General features: G+C 47.2%; 1 protein-coding gene across 1 annotated transcript in view; it reads right to left on the bottom strand.

The window, feature by feature from the left end:
• Positions 1–908: 908 nt before the first annotated feature.
• Positions 909–14,900, bottom strand: part of SF3B3 (splicing factor 3b, subunit 3, 130kDa) — a 28,313-nt gene continuing 14,321 nt past the window's right edge. Inside the window, exons 12-25 of the mRNA XM_009069988.1 lie at positions 14,589–14,744; positions 14,084–14,239; positions 13,277–13,420; positions 12,251–12,373; positions 10,763–10,917; positions 9,578–9,752; positions 8,745–8,950; positions 7,704–7,860; positions 6,245–6,370; positions 4,861–5,073; positions 3,822–3,920; positions 3,265–3,408; positions 2,401–2,505; positions 909–1,334 (exon numbers count right to left, since the gene is read on the bottom strand). Of these exons, the coding sequence (XP_009068236.1) occupies positions 1,194–1,334; positions 2,401–2,505; positions 3,265–3,408; positions 3,822–3,920; positions 4,861–5,073; positions 6,245–6,370; positions 7,704–7,860; positions 8,745–8,950; positions 9,578–9,752; positions 10,763–10,917; positions 12,251–12,373; positions 13,277–13,420; positions 14,084–14,239; positions 14,589–14,744 (2,100 nt within the window). The 3' untranslated portion in view covers positions 909–1,193. The remainder of the gene's footprint in view (positions 1,335–2,400; positions 2,506–3,264; positions 3,409–3,821; positions 3,921–4,860; positions 5,074–6,244; positions 6,371–7,703; positions 7,861–8,744; positions 8,951–9,577; positions 9,753–10,762; positions 10,918–12,250; positions 12,374–13,276; positions 13,421–14,083; positions 14,240–14,588; positions 14,745–14,900) is intronic.

A 14,900-nucleotide genomic window follows, 5' to 3' on the forward strand; every position in this document is an offset into this window, starting at 1 on the left:
TGGTGGAGGTACACTCCAGCTGGGAGCCTCTGCAGCCAGCTAGCAAGCTGCTGGGAAAAATACCTTTCCCCAGCCCTTCTGGCAGCCAGCTGCTCATCCTAAAGATGCTGCTGCTTCACCAGGCAACACAGGAGCTCTGAGCTTCAGCCATGCCCTGGGAGGGCTAGAGAAACAGTGGCTGGGGGAAAGACCCTTTCCTTCCCTCTCTCCCTACCCTGGCTTCATGTGTCCCCCAGGGCAGAGCAACCACTCTGGCTGCAGGACACACTGCAGGGCATGGGCCCAGCTCCAGGCAAGGCAGGGGGGCAGTGAGGGGCTTGCAGGAGTGCAGGGCACAGGGCTGAGGTTGTGCATGTTTCTCTACTCCTGCTCCCGCCAGGTCAGCAGCAGCTGCCACGAAGGAGAGGAGCCCCAGCGCCAGGGTAGTGAAAAAACAGGCTTTTATTCTTCATGTGCTGCTCACAGTCACAGCTTGGAGACACTCTCTTGCCAAAGTTATTATGAAACAAATCAAGTCCCAGACTCAAGCCTCGCTCTTCCCCACCCCCAAGAGAGTCAACATTGTACAAAACTCTATTTACAGGGAAAACAGAATTTCACTCAGAAATGGTGAGTCCAAAAAAACCTTTTCAATTCAGAAGAAATTGTTCAAGACAAGTGTGACAGTTACACCCTCCACACAGCCAGGCTTCCCATCGGCTGCTCCCCAGGCTGGTGGAATCCAGGAGCAGCTCACCAGTGATAGAAAGAGGAGCCAGGTAATCCTGAATCACATCACAGCTCTTTCCTTGAACTCTGGGAAATCACAAACCCCACTTGACCTGACAAAGATTCAGCTGGATCTGCCCTACAGGACTTTCTGCAAGACACCCAGGGGCTGCCCCATCCTAACAGGGGAGGACAAAGAAATGGGGCCAAGGGTCAGTCTGTGTCCAGCCTCGGGCACTTCCCAAGACAGAACTGCTCTGGCTGGAAACCAGAATGTCAGGAGCCTTCACATATGCAGTGGGATGTGATGGGAGACCTAAATACCTGATACTGTGTTTACCGCAGTCACGTTACTTTGAAACATAAACCAAGAGGACCAGAACAATATTTGAAAAGGGGAAAAAAAGCACACAATCCTCCTCCCAACGGTGCCTGGAAGAGCATCCAGAGGAGCCGCGAGCAGTTCTGCCCCTGCCAGCTGCCACTCAGAACGCGTAGCGTGTGCGGATGTCTTCCAGCTTCTTGGATACCTCGGGTGGGGTCCTGTCTAGCTCCTCAGCCACATTCTTCTGTTTGTTAGGCTCCATGGAGTTGAACTGCTCACACAGGTCCCCATCGATCACATTCTGGAGGGGCAAGGAGGAGAGCACTGAATTGACACCACAGAGAGGCACTGAACCCTGCCTAAACGGGGAAAAATGGCCACAAACAGTTTGTTCCCAAGAGCTTCTTAATCCTGTCCTGGAAACAAGACCATGCTTGGTGACCTCATCTGCTGAATAGCAGCAGTTAGCTTCACATTAATTACTGGCCAGCTTGATTAACGAAAGAGAAACCCAAAAGGCTTGGGAGCAGCTGAGAATCACACAAGGGAAAGGAAGAGGGATCCATCTGGGTCTGAGCCCTGTGCTGGGAAGGCTGTGAGCCACGACTGAAAGGCAGCTTCAGTCAGATGGGAGACATCTTTGAGGCTGTGTATGCTGCAAGTCAGGCTCAAGCTCCTCAAGAGCAAGCACACCCTCTGCACCTGGACAGCCGTGGCCGCTGGGACACACAACTACACACATTATTCTAGTAGTAGTTACCACATAGTTACTCTGGACCCTTCTAGTCTTAGCATTTAGCAGTCGACAGCTTATAACAGTTCCTCAAAAGCAGAAATAGGAAGGAACAGCTGTTTCTTAGATTCCCCTTTCCAATGATGGTGGAAAAAAACACAACCCAAGGCAGCACCCAGTTTGACCTAGCCACACCAACAGCTACGTAATGCTGCTTCTCCTGGTGGAAAAAGAAGATGCTGTGGGTAAGTAGAGAACTGCAGGAGCAGCACCTCTGGCCTCGAGTCTTATCACCAACCCTCAGAAGACTCATTACAAGGGTTAAGAAACCAGTGCAGGAGCAGCACCCTCTGGCCTCGAGTCTTAGCACCAACCCTCAAAAGACTCATTACAAGGGTTAAGAAACCAAAGCAGACATGGTATTAAGTGCTAAGTACTGCTCTCCTCACAGAGTGCTGCTCAAGAGCCAGCTTCAGTTCCTGCCACAGGCACTATGCAAGCCATGGCTGACACTGCCTCAGTCCTTCCCACTGAACAGCAACCATGACTTGCTTCTCCCAGCCCCAAGGCAGGTCTGTACACCAGAGCAACTATGCACCCCTGCAACCAGCTGATCCCACATGCTCAGGCCTACCTTCACCGGGAAGTAGTAGGAGCGGAAACTGAGATGGTCTCGTCCACAGAGAGGAGGGTGCTCTGATCGTAAGTGCATTTCCACATGCTGGAAGAAGTCATGATCCTGGGGAGATTAAGGATTGATAAGAGAACAATTTGCTACACATGAGTGCCCCTTGACAAGGCAAGACACCACCCACCAGGCAGATACTCCTACACTGGCTGAAACACTGCTATTCGGGGTTGGACTAGATGATTTTCAAACGTTCCTTCCAACTCAAACCAGCCCGTGGTTCTGTGATTACCAGGCTCTGTAGAGCAGCCCTGCACACAGCAGCCAAAACCATGGCTACACCCTCACCACTTCCACCCAGGGAGCACCTGCAGCAGAGCTAAGCAGTCACTCTGGCCAGGATCAGCCTCCCAGGAACTAAGGCATAGAGCAGCTGTGCAGTACAGAGAATTAGCTTCAAGAAAAGAATGCCTTGGCATTCACTGCCCCCAGAGGCAACAGCAAATGAAGAGAATACCATCTTCAGGACTTGAAGCATCAGTGCCTGATCAATAGTTTACAGGCTACACAAAACATGCCCAAAGGACAACTCCTCAGACCCACCCAAGAGCTCCTCAGGAGCACAAACAGATTTAGAACAGTAATGCAACAAGGAAATCTCTCAGCTTTTCAAAGAACCAGTGCAGGAGGAGTTAACAGGCTCCTTCTCTTTCCCCTTCATCAAAGCCACAGGTTTTTCTGCAGCCCAGGATTTCAGGCACAGCTGAGCCCTGGAGTTACCCTCATGGAATTCAGCACCTTAATATAGTGGATGAGGATGAGAGCAAAGAAAAGCAGCAAGACTGCAGCCTGACACCTGGGCCTGCTTACCTCATGGGAAGTAAAAGGGACCAAGATCCCTATCCCCCCTGATAAGGTGGTGTAGACAAGAGATTCAGAGCCTCCTGGGATCAGTGTGGTCTTCTGCAAGGAAAGCACTGTCTCTCCCACATGATAATTCATAATCACTTCAGCCTGAAAGGCAAGCACATAAGTATGGTTTTTCTTCAGCTTATATAAAAGCACCAAAAGGCCTGAGGAAAGCAGAATAAATTTGACCACCTGCTAGTTCTGAAACGCCTTCCTGGAGAGGAAGTGCCTTCCACCTGTGACCAGATGGCAAAGCTCAGCTGGACAAACGGATGCAAGTAATGAGGGAAAGCAGCAAAAGAAAATGAACTGCTTCCATCAAACACCAAACAGGCTTCAGCTGTCATTTCTGAAACTGAATTTTGCTTGCAGCAAGTGAAAACAGATCACCCACAGCACAGTAGCTTGTGTGGGAGCAGAACTGCCAATACATCTCCTGCACAACACTGCAGAGGCCTTCACAGAAAAACAGTGCACTCTTTTCCCACAATAACCACGTGCCTCCCACGAAGCATTACCTTCTGTGATGCTCCATTAAGCAGCCCTCTATCCCAGAGAGCTTTGTTGCCTGTGGGATCCTCATCTACCTCATCATTGGTGTTGGGAGGCAATCTCACCTGCATTGAAAGAGGAAGAAAGAGTTAACCAGCTGCAGAGAAATAGCACATTATCTCTGGAAAATCTTTGTGCTCTCTGAACAGCTGCTTTTGGACCCTTCAAGAATCACTTTACACTTGCAGCAAAATCATCCAGTTGCCCCTCCAACATGGCCTTTAGAGTTGAATGGCAACTGTGTTGTCGAGATGGATGGCCCATCAGTCAAAAACATAGGCAGGACCTCAGGACTGGCCTCTGCCTGGCCTGGCACTTGCAGATCACCCTGGGAGGTATGGTCAAACTGATCTGAGGGTGGTTCCCACTAAGGAAACAGTTTGATGGTGATGGATGTGGGGCAGGAAAACTAAAGAGGACTGATTTGTGTGTTGGCCAAATCCTGCAGGTGCAGAGTGTGACACTTGCTGAACTCTGCACTCCGAAGCACCCGAGCACGCTTCAGAATGAGATCAAAGCTCTGCCAGAAAGACCATCTATTCTTTCCTCCTCCCCTGCTGAAATCCAGCCAAGTGGGGAAGTGTCAGCACTGACAGAGCCAACTTTGGAGAGGAAGTGACAGAGAAAGCTAAACGCCAGCAATGAGGTTTAGTCAGGAAAATTAAGAGTGATAACCCTGACTCAAGCGCTCATGGTCCCTTTCACAGTCACTAGCTTCTTTTCAAGGCTTATTTGCAGCAAAGTGTTGAGGCAATTTCAACATAAATTTCTGAAAATTTCAGAAATATGTTTATGACCTGCTGAAACTCTAACTTGTTTGCTTTATTTAACAAGTCGATAAGTTGCAGCCCACTATGACAACAGCTAATCACGCCATAAAAACAAGTCAATGGTACAGGGCGTTGTCTGCAGCTAAAGACAGATTCTCATTCTTTTAAGATAAATCATGGGTGTTTTAAGGAAAAATACATCCAAAAAGCCCCAACTTCTCCAAGGCACACTCACCACACAGATGTTACCAAACTTGTCTGCTCCAGCGACGGTGTCGTAATCCAGGAGAGTTGCTGTAGTGACCCACCGGGGATAAGTGTCATCAGCAAAGATGATGAGTTGGTTCTCATTCCTTTTGTAACGCACCCAGATGAAACTCTCCTGAACGTCTGAAACAATCACTCTGTGCCCAATGGTTTGGATCCCACAGATATAGTTGGCAATGTGCTTTTGAGAGAGAAAGGACAAGACTCGAGTGTTTTAACCAGGGAAGTGTAACCCGTTAGTTCTACCCTCCTCCAACTGAAACACTATTCCCCCTTGTGAACTACAGCTCACTCCCCAATTCCCATTATTCCCTCCCAAACTACCTGATTTCTGGCATACTACAGTCCCACTCGAAATACACTGTCAATACAGTGCAACCTAACATGCACCATGCGACATTCACAGCTGCTCTGTATGAGTAATGTCCAGAGAACAAGCTCTGCTGCTGACACTATGATCAGATACTGGAGATGCCAGGGCACCCCTGCAAGCAGGTACTGCTTCCATGTCCTCTCACTATGTGGTCATGGAAGGCCCAAGGAAAGGAAACCTTCAATTTTTCATGAGCCACGCTTGAGAAAAAACCAAAACCAAAACCAAAAAACACAAAACCACACAACACACAAAAATATTCCCCTAGAAGTTCCCAGTCTGCCTGTGACCTTGCTGGAGTTCCTTTGTGCAGTAATGAGCTACTGTCACAGGTCCTGCAGTTTGCACGAGAGGGATGAGCAGGCAATTAAGCTAGAAAACCACACTCTGCAACCTTTTCCTAAAGCAGCAGAGATGCTCAGCAAGAAGAACCATCTACTTCAAGGAGAAAATCCCCTTTTCAACCTTCTGGGGATCCAAGGTGCTCATATGCACCCTGCAGCTTCTGTCCCCCACCTGCTGATCACCTAAGGAAACATTTCCAGCAATTGTATCTGGGTAAGACCTCTCATATATGCAGCAGATGGCCAAGGCATGGTCTTTGTATCTGGGTAAGACCTCTCACATATGCAGCAGATGGCCAAGGCATGGTCTGTACAGGCTCCTGCACATGGCCAATAACAGCCTGCACTGAGCTGGGACAAAGAGGAACATGCAGCATTACTGTCTGGAATGGCAATGGGAAAGTGATGCAGAGTAGGTGCAGATGTAGATGGGGTGTAGAGGGGCAGCACAACAGCCCAGTCCAGTCCAGTCCCACTCCAGATATATGCACCCAACAAAGCACAGACACAGCTCTGAGGACCAAGTGCACAGACACACTTGGGCTGGAGCAGCAGCTAAACCCCTTGTTTCACTCCTGCTGCAAAACATCACTCACTCCAAACTGACAGCTCTGGTCAAGAACAGAAGTCAGTACCTTATTCTCACATTTCCGAAGCAGTTTCTTCTTGCCTAGGTCATACACACGCAAGAGCTTTCCAACTCCAATTAAGACTCGACCTTGGAATGGAGCAATGGCTGCAGGAACCTCCTCCACAGGGGTCTAGAGAGGGAAGAGGAAGACTGAGATCCCCATTAACAGAGCTCACTTTACACCAAGCTTCAGAACAGATGCAGCTAATGGTTTGGTTGAAGCTCCCTGGCCTGTACTAAGGCTGTCAGTGTAAAAGGCTACTCACAATCTTTTTCTACAGGAGGGGCAAAAGGTCAGTCCTCTGCAGGCCTTTCGACAGCAGCAGAAGCCACCCATGGAGCTAACCGAGCTCTGGGTGCTCACAGACAACACACTGCTGGTGAAGGACTGATCTAAGTACCCCACACCAGGCAGGCAGCAAAAAAAGACAAGGATCCTGTTGCCTGTTCTTAGTTTTGATTTATATCCAACAGAAAGACTTTAGACTTTGCCTAAATCCACCCAGACTGTCTGTTTTAAAAATAAAGGCATGAATCCGGTTCAGTCATCTGCCACAGACACCCTGATGCTGCCACCAAAGAAACAGTTAAATCTGAACAATTACAGTGTGCCCACAATTCCAGTAACTCAGACAGGACTGGAAACCTCCCACCAACCAAAAGGATCAGCCACAGCAGAGAAGGGAAACATGTAGAGAGCTTCTAGTTACAGCATTCCTAGCTTGGCTGCACCGGCTAGGAGAAGTTTATTTCACAACATCAGCTCTGCCAAATTCCCTGTGGCTATTCAGTGGCACCAGGGAAGGCCCTGGTCCAGGACAGAACCCACTCACTGCATCAGGATTGTATAAAGTGAATAAGCCAAAACATTCCTTTCCATATGTTCATCTGCTCAAACCTCAGCCATGCTGGAAGCACATGGGAAGAACAGTATTTTTTCTGGTGAAACCGTTGCCCCTGAGACCTGTCAAGCAAGTTGGTCACTAATCATTTCTACATACAACCAAACAGCACTTGAAGATGACAGCTCACACCAGCTTCATGTGGTCAGCCAAGGACTGACAGTCTTAGCACCAGGGCTCTAGTGACCCAAGTATGAATTTGCTCTGTAAACAAGTGCTCAAGCAGCTCTCTGAGCTCATATTCCAAAAAGCAAACAGAGCCATTTCTCTCCCCTCCCTAACTGGGACATGAAAAACACTGCTCATTTCCCATATACCCAATTAGATGGATAAGACTGGGACTTCCAGGAGATTCGTGTTCAATCCTCAGCTCTGTGAAAGATGTCCCAACTGATTTTGTAGGAGGCAGCTTATTTTCTCCGAGGCTGCTTCCAGCGTGTACCATCAGCACAATGATCTTACTCAGGATTCACTGAGTACTGCAGTATCACTGTAACATCCAGAGTCAAGTAACAGCTGCTCCAACACCCTGCCTGGAAATGACCCCCTAACCCCCCTCACCTTGTGCAGAAACTCCAGCTTCTCACCACTGTTCACCAGCTTGTATGTGTAGACAAACCCCCCAGCAACCGAGCGTGGGTTCAGAATCAGGTCCTTGGCGACTCCCACCAGCACGTACCACTCATCACCAGTGTTGGAGAACCGGCACACAGCCACGCTGGGAATGGCAACACCAGGAAATCAGTGTGATCACAACACTGGCACTGCACACATGGACTGCATTCCCTGACAGCACAACCTGCACCTGGCCCAGCAGAGGTTCAAGAGCCCAACCTTCCAACACTGACATTTCATTCTCAAGAGGTTGTTTCTCCTCCTAAAAATGTTTAATGCAGAATCCTTTATTTTTCCACATTCTCCATATGTGCTTCAGTTGTCAAATATGCCCAAAGCTTTACTTTTATGCTTTCTCAGGCTGGACACAGCCTAGCAGTGTGCAAAAACTCCACTACAAGCTGTTTTTCAAAGGCTGTTCCAATCTGGACACATACATATAACTTTCCTTATCTTCTAGTGTTGTTTCCTGCCTAGTATGTAGCTCAGCCAGGCAGGAAATCTGGACAAAACAGGATGAAGTCAGCCTTTTGGAATAGCATGACCTAACTCCACTTCACCTGCTCAGGCACTCGCTGTTCTTCATAGGTATTGTGTTGGTCTTCCCCTCCAGTCCTCTAACGCTTCCTTTCTGTTTAATCTATCCTCAGATTACCTGGATGAGAAGAGGAACTAACAGATAACATTCTCCTGTTCCTGGCTCTCTTATCTGTCATTTACATCTCTGCGTTGTTCTTTAAGCACTGAGGTCCAGCAAACACATTTGGAGCACCAGCTCTTAGTGCCACATGCAGACAGATCAGGGTGGGAAGGGAAGGAAAGGCAAGATAAGAGCTTTAACCACGTGGCAATCACTTCTGGAATTTCAAGCCAGTCTCTTGATAACATGCTGCATCTGGATTTCAACTCAGTAACAGCTAGGCAAAAGGAAAAGAACAAGACTCATCACCAGCAGAGACTCTTGCTGCATCTGGCAGTGCTTCTTACCTGAAGGCAGCTTCATTCTGCTCTAGCTGAACCAGATCCAACGTATTTCCCTGGATGGGGTTCATCACCCTGATAACAGAGGCCCACTGTCCATTCCCTGCCTTGGGAGCACCAAAGATGGACTCTGGGAGATTCTCGTTCAGAAAGGCTGCAGCCATCTCTGCAGCCAGTTCCCGCTCATCCTCGCCCGCAGCCTCCACCATTTCCTATGGCACATCAAAGGACAGGAGAAAAATAAAAACAACAGCTCAGTGATTTCCTTTCCCAACATGCTGATGCTCTGCCTAGAATAGAGTCTCCCTGCTTCCCAGAAGCCCAGGTATTCCAGGGCAAGATACTGCCTGTGAAGACATAAAACTCATTAAGTCCTAAAGCTTTCACCCACCCCGAGTTTATTCCCCAGGGAGTCTCTGCAGCTCAGGGCACAGCAGTGTCAGCTCTGCCTTGCCCAAGGCACAGTTGTCTGGGGAGCTGTTTCTCCAAATCAACAACTCTAGAAACACTGAGAATAAAAAAAACCCACTGAAATGCAAACATCCTCAAACAGTCACAGTAAACACAGAGAATGGTGTTACACAAGCATGACTGTCCTCCACTCTGTGGTTCTTAAAGCCTGCCACGGCACATGTAAAGGAAGGAGCACTGGGAAGTGGTGTATTCTGCTGGTATTTATGTTCCCAGGCAGATCTTCACTCCCTTCAGCCCCTGCATTCACACAGGGCACAAAACCTTGCAGGCAGTGGCAGCTAGGAACTAGAGAAAAGGGAGTATTTCCAGCTGCAGAAGTCCCCTCAAGGGAACAGATGTATGTACCTGCCCCCCACCCCAATTACCTCAGCCATTTGCTGCTTCCTCTGTGCCTTGGTGGCCTCAGTGTAGGCATTGTGGTCTGTCTCAATGATGATCAGGTTGTTGCTCTCTGGGTGAATGACAAACTTTCGGGGTGTGTACTGCAATGGGAAGGCAACCTGGTTGAAGACTGCTCCCAGCTTCTCCAGTGCCAAAATCCTGAGGGACAAAGACATGACATGTGTTGAACTGGGTCTGAAAACAACTTGTCCAAAAGAACAAAATTGGAGTTGAGTGTTTGGTCTGTGAAACTGGCTACTGAGGGAGAGGAGCAGCACCTTTCTCAAGCCAGAGAGCAATAGCAAAGAGCTCGAGAGAAAAGAGCAAAACTAGTACCCTAAATGGGAGCCCACAAGCAAGAGTATCCCAAGAGGAACAAAGAGCACATGGAAGAAAGTGCATGTTTGGGGAACCATCATCTGAATCTAAATGTGACACTGACTTTGACACACAATCAAATGCTCCTCAGAGGCACTTCAGTTAAAAGAGTATGAAAAATGCAATGCCAACTCTTTCTTCCTGTGCCTTGCCAGCTGAAATGCCAGTTCTTCTGGCATTTGGTGTCTAAAAACCACAAGTCTTTCCAGAAAGAATGACTCCTTTAAAAGCAATGAATGCTGTAATATTTCAATGAGGACAGATATGAAAAAAGTTCCTGTTCAAGTGCACACAGCAGAGCTCCTGAATTTGTGGTCCATTATTTTCATTTATCTTTTTAGTATGTCAGCTGAACTTTGAAAAAGGCAACAAATACATCCCTGTCGTGCCTCTGGTTTCTTAAATCACGTGGTTTATTTTCTGCAAAGCAGCCAATTCAGATCACAAACCACAAGATCCCAATACACAGTAGGTTCACATTTATTAAAAGCTTCCCTCTCTTAAGGATCAGAGAATTTAAGAGTAACTTGAATTTCACTTATTTAAAATAAGCTAAAAAATACAAATCTGAGCAGCACACCCCATTTCTTTTTGACAGCACAACTATACTTGTATTGTTTTTTGAAACCCATCCAAGTGTTTCTATCAAATCCATAATCAAATAGGAATACAGGTCTTTCTGAGGTTAAGTCACTTTACCTTTCCTTTTGAATGTCTGGTGGAATTCACCGCTGCTCCACCTGCCTGGCACTCCAGCCTGGAATTATTTGTGTTTCCCCATCAGTTCTTACCTCAGTGTGTTTGTGGAGATGGCCACAATGCCCTCTGGGCACTGCTCAGAAGCAAAACCAGATGCAAACTCCAGTGTCTCGTAAGACAGGGGAGTCAGGTGGAAACGTGACTGATAGGAATAACTAAGCCAGGAACGGCTTGACATGGCCAGCACCTGGAAAAGACAGGCAACAAATCTATTAGGGCTGGGGATGGAGTCAGCTCAGTCTGTGCAATACGAATGGATGTACAGTGCCCAACTCTCCCCCACTACAACAGCTGAACTCTTGTGGGTGAACTCCACCCAGCTCAGAGCATACCTGTGGAGGCACTGCTTGCTTTCAAGGGACAGTTTTATCTGGTAATTGCATATGGCACAAAGAGGAACTTTGAAGCAATATCAAGACAACAAATACTCAAACTGAGGTGCAATAAAACTATTTATCTGTAAAAGCCAAGATCACCCATACTGTCATACCTCCTTTTCTTTAAATAATAGCCTATTCTAATGGAAACAGGTCTTCTTATGTAAGTACTTACTGCTTCATCACAATCCAAATGCTGTAGGACTCTGAGTGAAATTTACTTAAAATAATCAGTAGCCTATTTTCCATCAAGTTAAGGGAAACAAAGGAAGCAGATGGACTTCTAAACTCTTCGGCTTTATACATTTGGCTAAATCAATTTCAGTGGAACCTTACTTTCTGCCTGAGTGACAAGAGCTGGTCTCAAAGTAGATATTCTACAGGCATTCTCTGCTAGAGCTGCAAAGCTCTTCACTTCCAAGTTACAGCTGGCAGAAGCAAGTTGAAGAGATTCACCCAGTATACCATAACACTACAGCAGAGCTCAAATTCCCAGATCCAACCCCCTACGCTGATCGGCAATATTTCTCAACTCTGAAGGTGTCATCCAAAAATGAGTCAAGCAGGGGGTGGTTGATTTCCCCAGTGCCACATCAGAAAGACTGGAAATGGCACTTCTGATGAAACACATTCTTCCTTCCATGCCAAATCCTGCAAATATTTTCCTTGAACCATGTATGGCAGCTGTCCAGCCCCTGGCTGAGCCATTCTCAGCATGCAAGGAGACAACCATCATTCAAGGCTAAGATTTCTGCACAGGGCTCTCTCCACCTCTCTGTGAACTAAGGCAGGGAAGAGGAGGTTTTCCAGTGTTTCTAAGCTCAAGAACCTGCTCAGAGCACTCCAAGTACACTGCAAACACAGCGGTGGGGTCAGATGAGTCCTAGTTCAGAGAAGGCAGGGCAGCACCACATGTTACTTCCTAAGAAGTAAGGGGAATACCAACAAGAACAAAGCTGCTTGTGAAAGAGCAAGCTGCAAGCCAGGCAGCTCCATAATGAAGTCATTCTACTTCCCACCCTTACCCAGAGGGTCCTGCTGTGCTGTAAAGATGCTTCTCCACCCTGGCCACCCATAAGGAAATCCAGGACGCAGTGCCTGGGGACTGGAGCTGCACCCCAGCGAGTGGTTCGCCTCACTTACCGCCTCTTGGCCTTGCATTCGGACTCGGAAGAGTTTGACGGGTCGTGAACCAAGGTATCTGGTCCTGGTGTCAGAAAGATCACCAGTGACAGGGTCCAGGACAGTTCGCAGCAGCACACCGTTCTAGGCACCAGCAAACCAAAGTTAGATCAAGGTTGCAGGTAAGAAAGAACTAACTACAACCACAATTCAAAACAGAGAGGCAATTTCTGAAGAATTAGGTGTTTGTTTTCCTAACTGTTGGTACAACTTTCTCCTACAGCCACACTCTATTTAAATTGGCTCTTAATATTAAAAAAGCATAGCCCCTGCACACTGCTACAGGGCAGAAAGGAATTACCATAGAACAAACACCCCAACCTAAAAAAGCACCAAAAAACAGACCAAGAACTTCAGTACATCACATAAGTCATAAAAACCTGAGGGCCCTTGCCTCTTAGTACAAAGGATTTACCCAAAAAAGCCTCAGGTCACTTAAAAAGATCTTGCATTCTGACATTAAACTTGAGGCATGTGAAAGAACCTAGACTACGCTGATTATCTTCACCACATGTTGAATTGTCAAAACAACATTTTTTGGTCAAAGATCACAGAGTCAGTACTGGATGTAACAAAATGCTGTGTAACGCCAGAGTTATTAGAGCAGAGCCTCTGCTTGTGGGCAGTTATTTCTCTGATACTCTGCCCTACAGGCAGTTTCTAAAGAGCTGCTCAGCATTTCACCCAGAAATACTTTTTAGAACATGCCCTCTTTCTTGAAGGGGAAAGGCACTGTTTGTCCTACATGAAATCTGGGACAATATGCTGTCTCTTGACTAGCATTAAGTCTAGGAACCTATGGGGAAACTTGCCTCTCTACTAAGTCACACAGTGAATTCTCCAGTCAATTTTGAAGCATGTTGTAACAAAGAGGGAACAGCTAGGCTTTGTGTGGTGCTGCACAATGACAAGGCTATTTTAACAATCCACCTTTCAAGCGAAAGCTCCTGCAGACATGCCTGTCAGAACCAAGCAGGCACCTCTCACCTGCAGTCCAATGTTCAGGTACAGAAAGCCAATGGAGCCCCTCTCCCCCAGCTCATCCTGTTTCTCTGTGCCACCCATCTCCACGATGCAGAGGGACTCGGGCTGTGCAGGGAGCGCCTGCATACTCAGAGGCTGTAAGCAATCCTGTGGGAGACAGAAAAGAGGGACCATGCCAGTCAGCAAGGCTTGGCATGTCAAGAGGGGATTCAAACTCTACTTAGGGAGTGTAAAGATCCCACAGGAAAAAAAGAAAAAGGTCCCAACAGATGCTGGCTCTGTGGATTTTGTCAAGCAGGAGTGGCAGCAGCCTGGGCTTTAGAGAAGATAAACTGGAACCTTCCAAACTGCTCTATAGTACAGTTTGCAGCTATTTAGAATGGAGTGACCTGAGCAAAATTTAGGTTACTGCAGGCATCATTTGAATCATCTGTTGCAGGTAGAGGAATGACAAGGCTGGTTTGCTGTTGACCTGCTTGCAGAATGAGTCTGCTTTTATTCCAGGTAGAAACAGGGAGACAGGAAAAAAAAACCAACCCAAAATCCCCACTCAAAACACGATATAAACTGCTTTTATCTCAATCAGCTGAACCTCCAGGCATGGGTGAGACTAGATACAACAAGGCCATCTGTTAAAGGGAAGGATAAAGGGCCATGTTTCCTCCTAGTCAGCAGAGAAAAGCCACACAAGCTCTCCATTCCTGGTCATCCACCTGAATAAGGAAAGACAACTTGGGTGGACGCAGCCCACCTCTGGAGTATTCCTCTGAATATTTCAAACCAACGTAAGAGGCAGAAATAGCTACTCACTGAAGGGTCAAGGGAAATAATTCTGACAGTGTTGTCCACCAGCCCAACAGCAAGGAAGCGGGAACGCTGCTCTCCGGGGGGAACGTTGGCCAGGCTCATGCAGACGACGTCAGCTGACATCTCCTTTCTCTCTGTGTACTCATTCAGCTGTCCTGACTGAGAAAGAAAAACACAAGATTTATTGGACACTTGGTTTTTAATGTAATACCTTGGATTTGTTATCTATTTTTTTTAAACAATTTCTTTACAGCCGTAATTTTGGCTACGATTGGAAGAGCAAAAGTACACAATTTTCAGACTCAGTTAAAAACTTCAGAGACTTTAATTAGCCACTAAATAATCTCAGACAGACACAGGCCATACATGCAGGGCTTAGAACTATCCATTCTAGAAGGATGTTTTGCTACCAAACCATTTTCTGCAGGTCTGATCAAGGATCAATCCCTGACATACCCCATACTCTGCCTCACTCTTCCCAAACCATTCACAGCATTAACATACATACCGGGTCCATCTCAAAGTAAACCAGTTCTCCTCCAGTCAGTGCTATCACTACTTGTCTCTGGTTCACAGCACATTTTACAATGGTTTTCTTTCCTGGTGTCTTCCATTCGTTAACTCTCTTATCTGCTCGGATGTGCCGGATCCCATCTGGATAAACCTGAAGGAAAAAAGGTCATAGCAATTCTGGATTTACCATCCCTTCACAACTCCCATTTCACTGGTGGTTCTGACTCAGCAAAAGCCAAAGGCAAGCTCCACCCTGGCAGCAGTGATCCATCAGCTATGCACCAGGCTGAACAAGCAGGAAGCCACT

This window comes from Acanthisitta chloris, unplaced genomic scaffold (genome assembly GCF_000695815.1).
Source record: "Acanthisitta chloris isolate BGI_N310 unplaced genomic scaffold, ASM69581v1 scaffold5192, whole genome shotgun sequence".
Lineage (NCBI taxonomy): Eukaryota > Metazoa > Chordata > Aves > Passeriformes > Acanthisittidae > Acanthisitta > Acanthisitta chloris.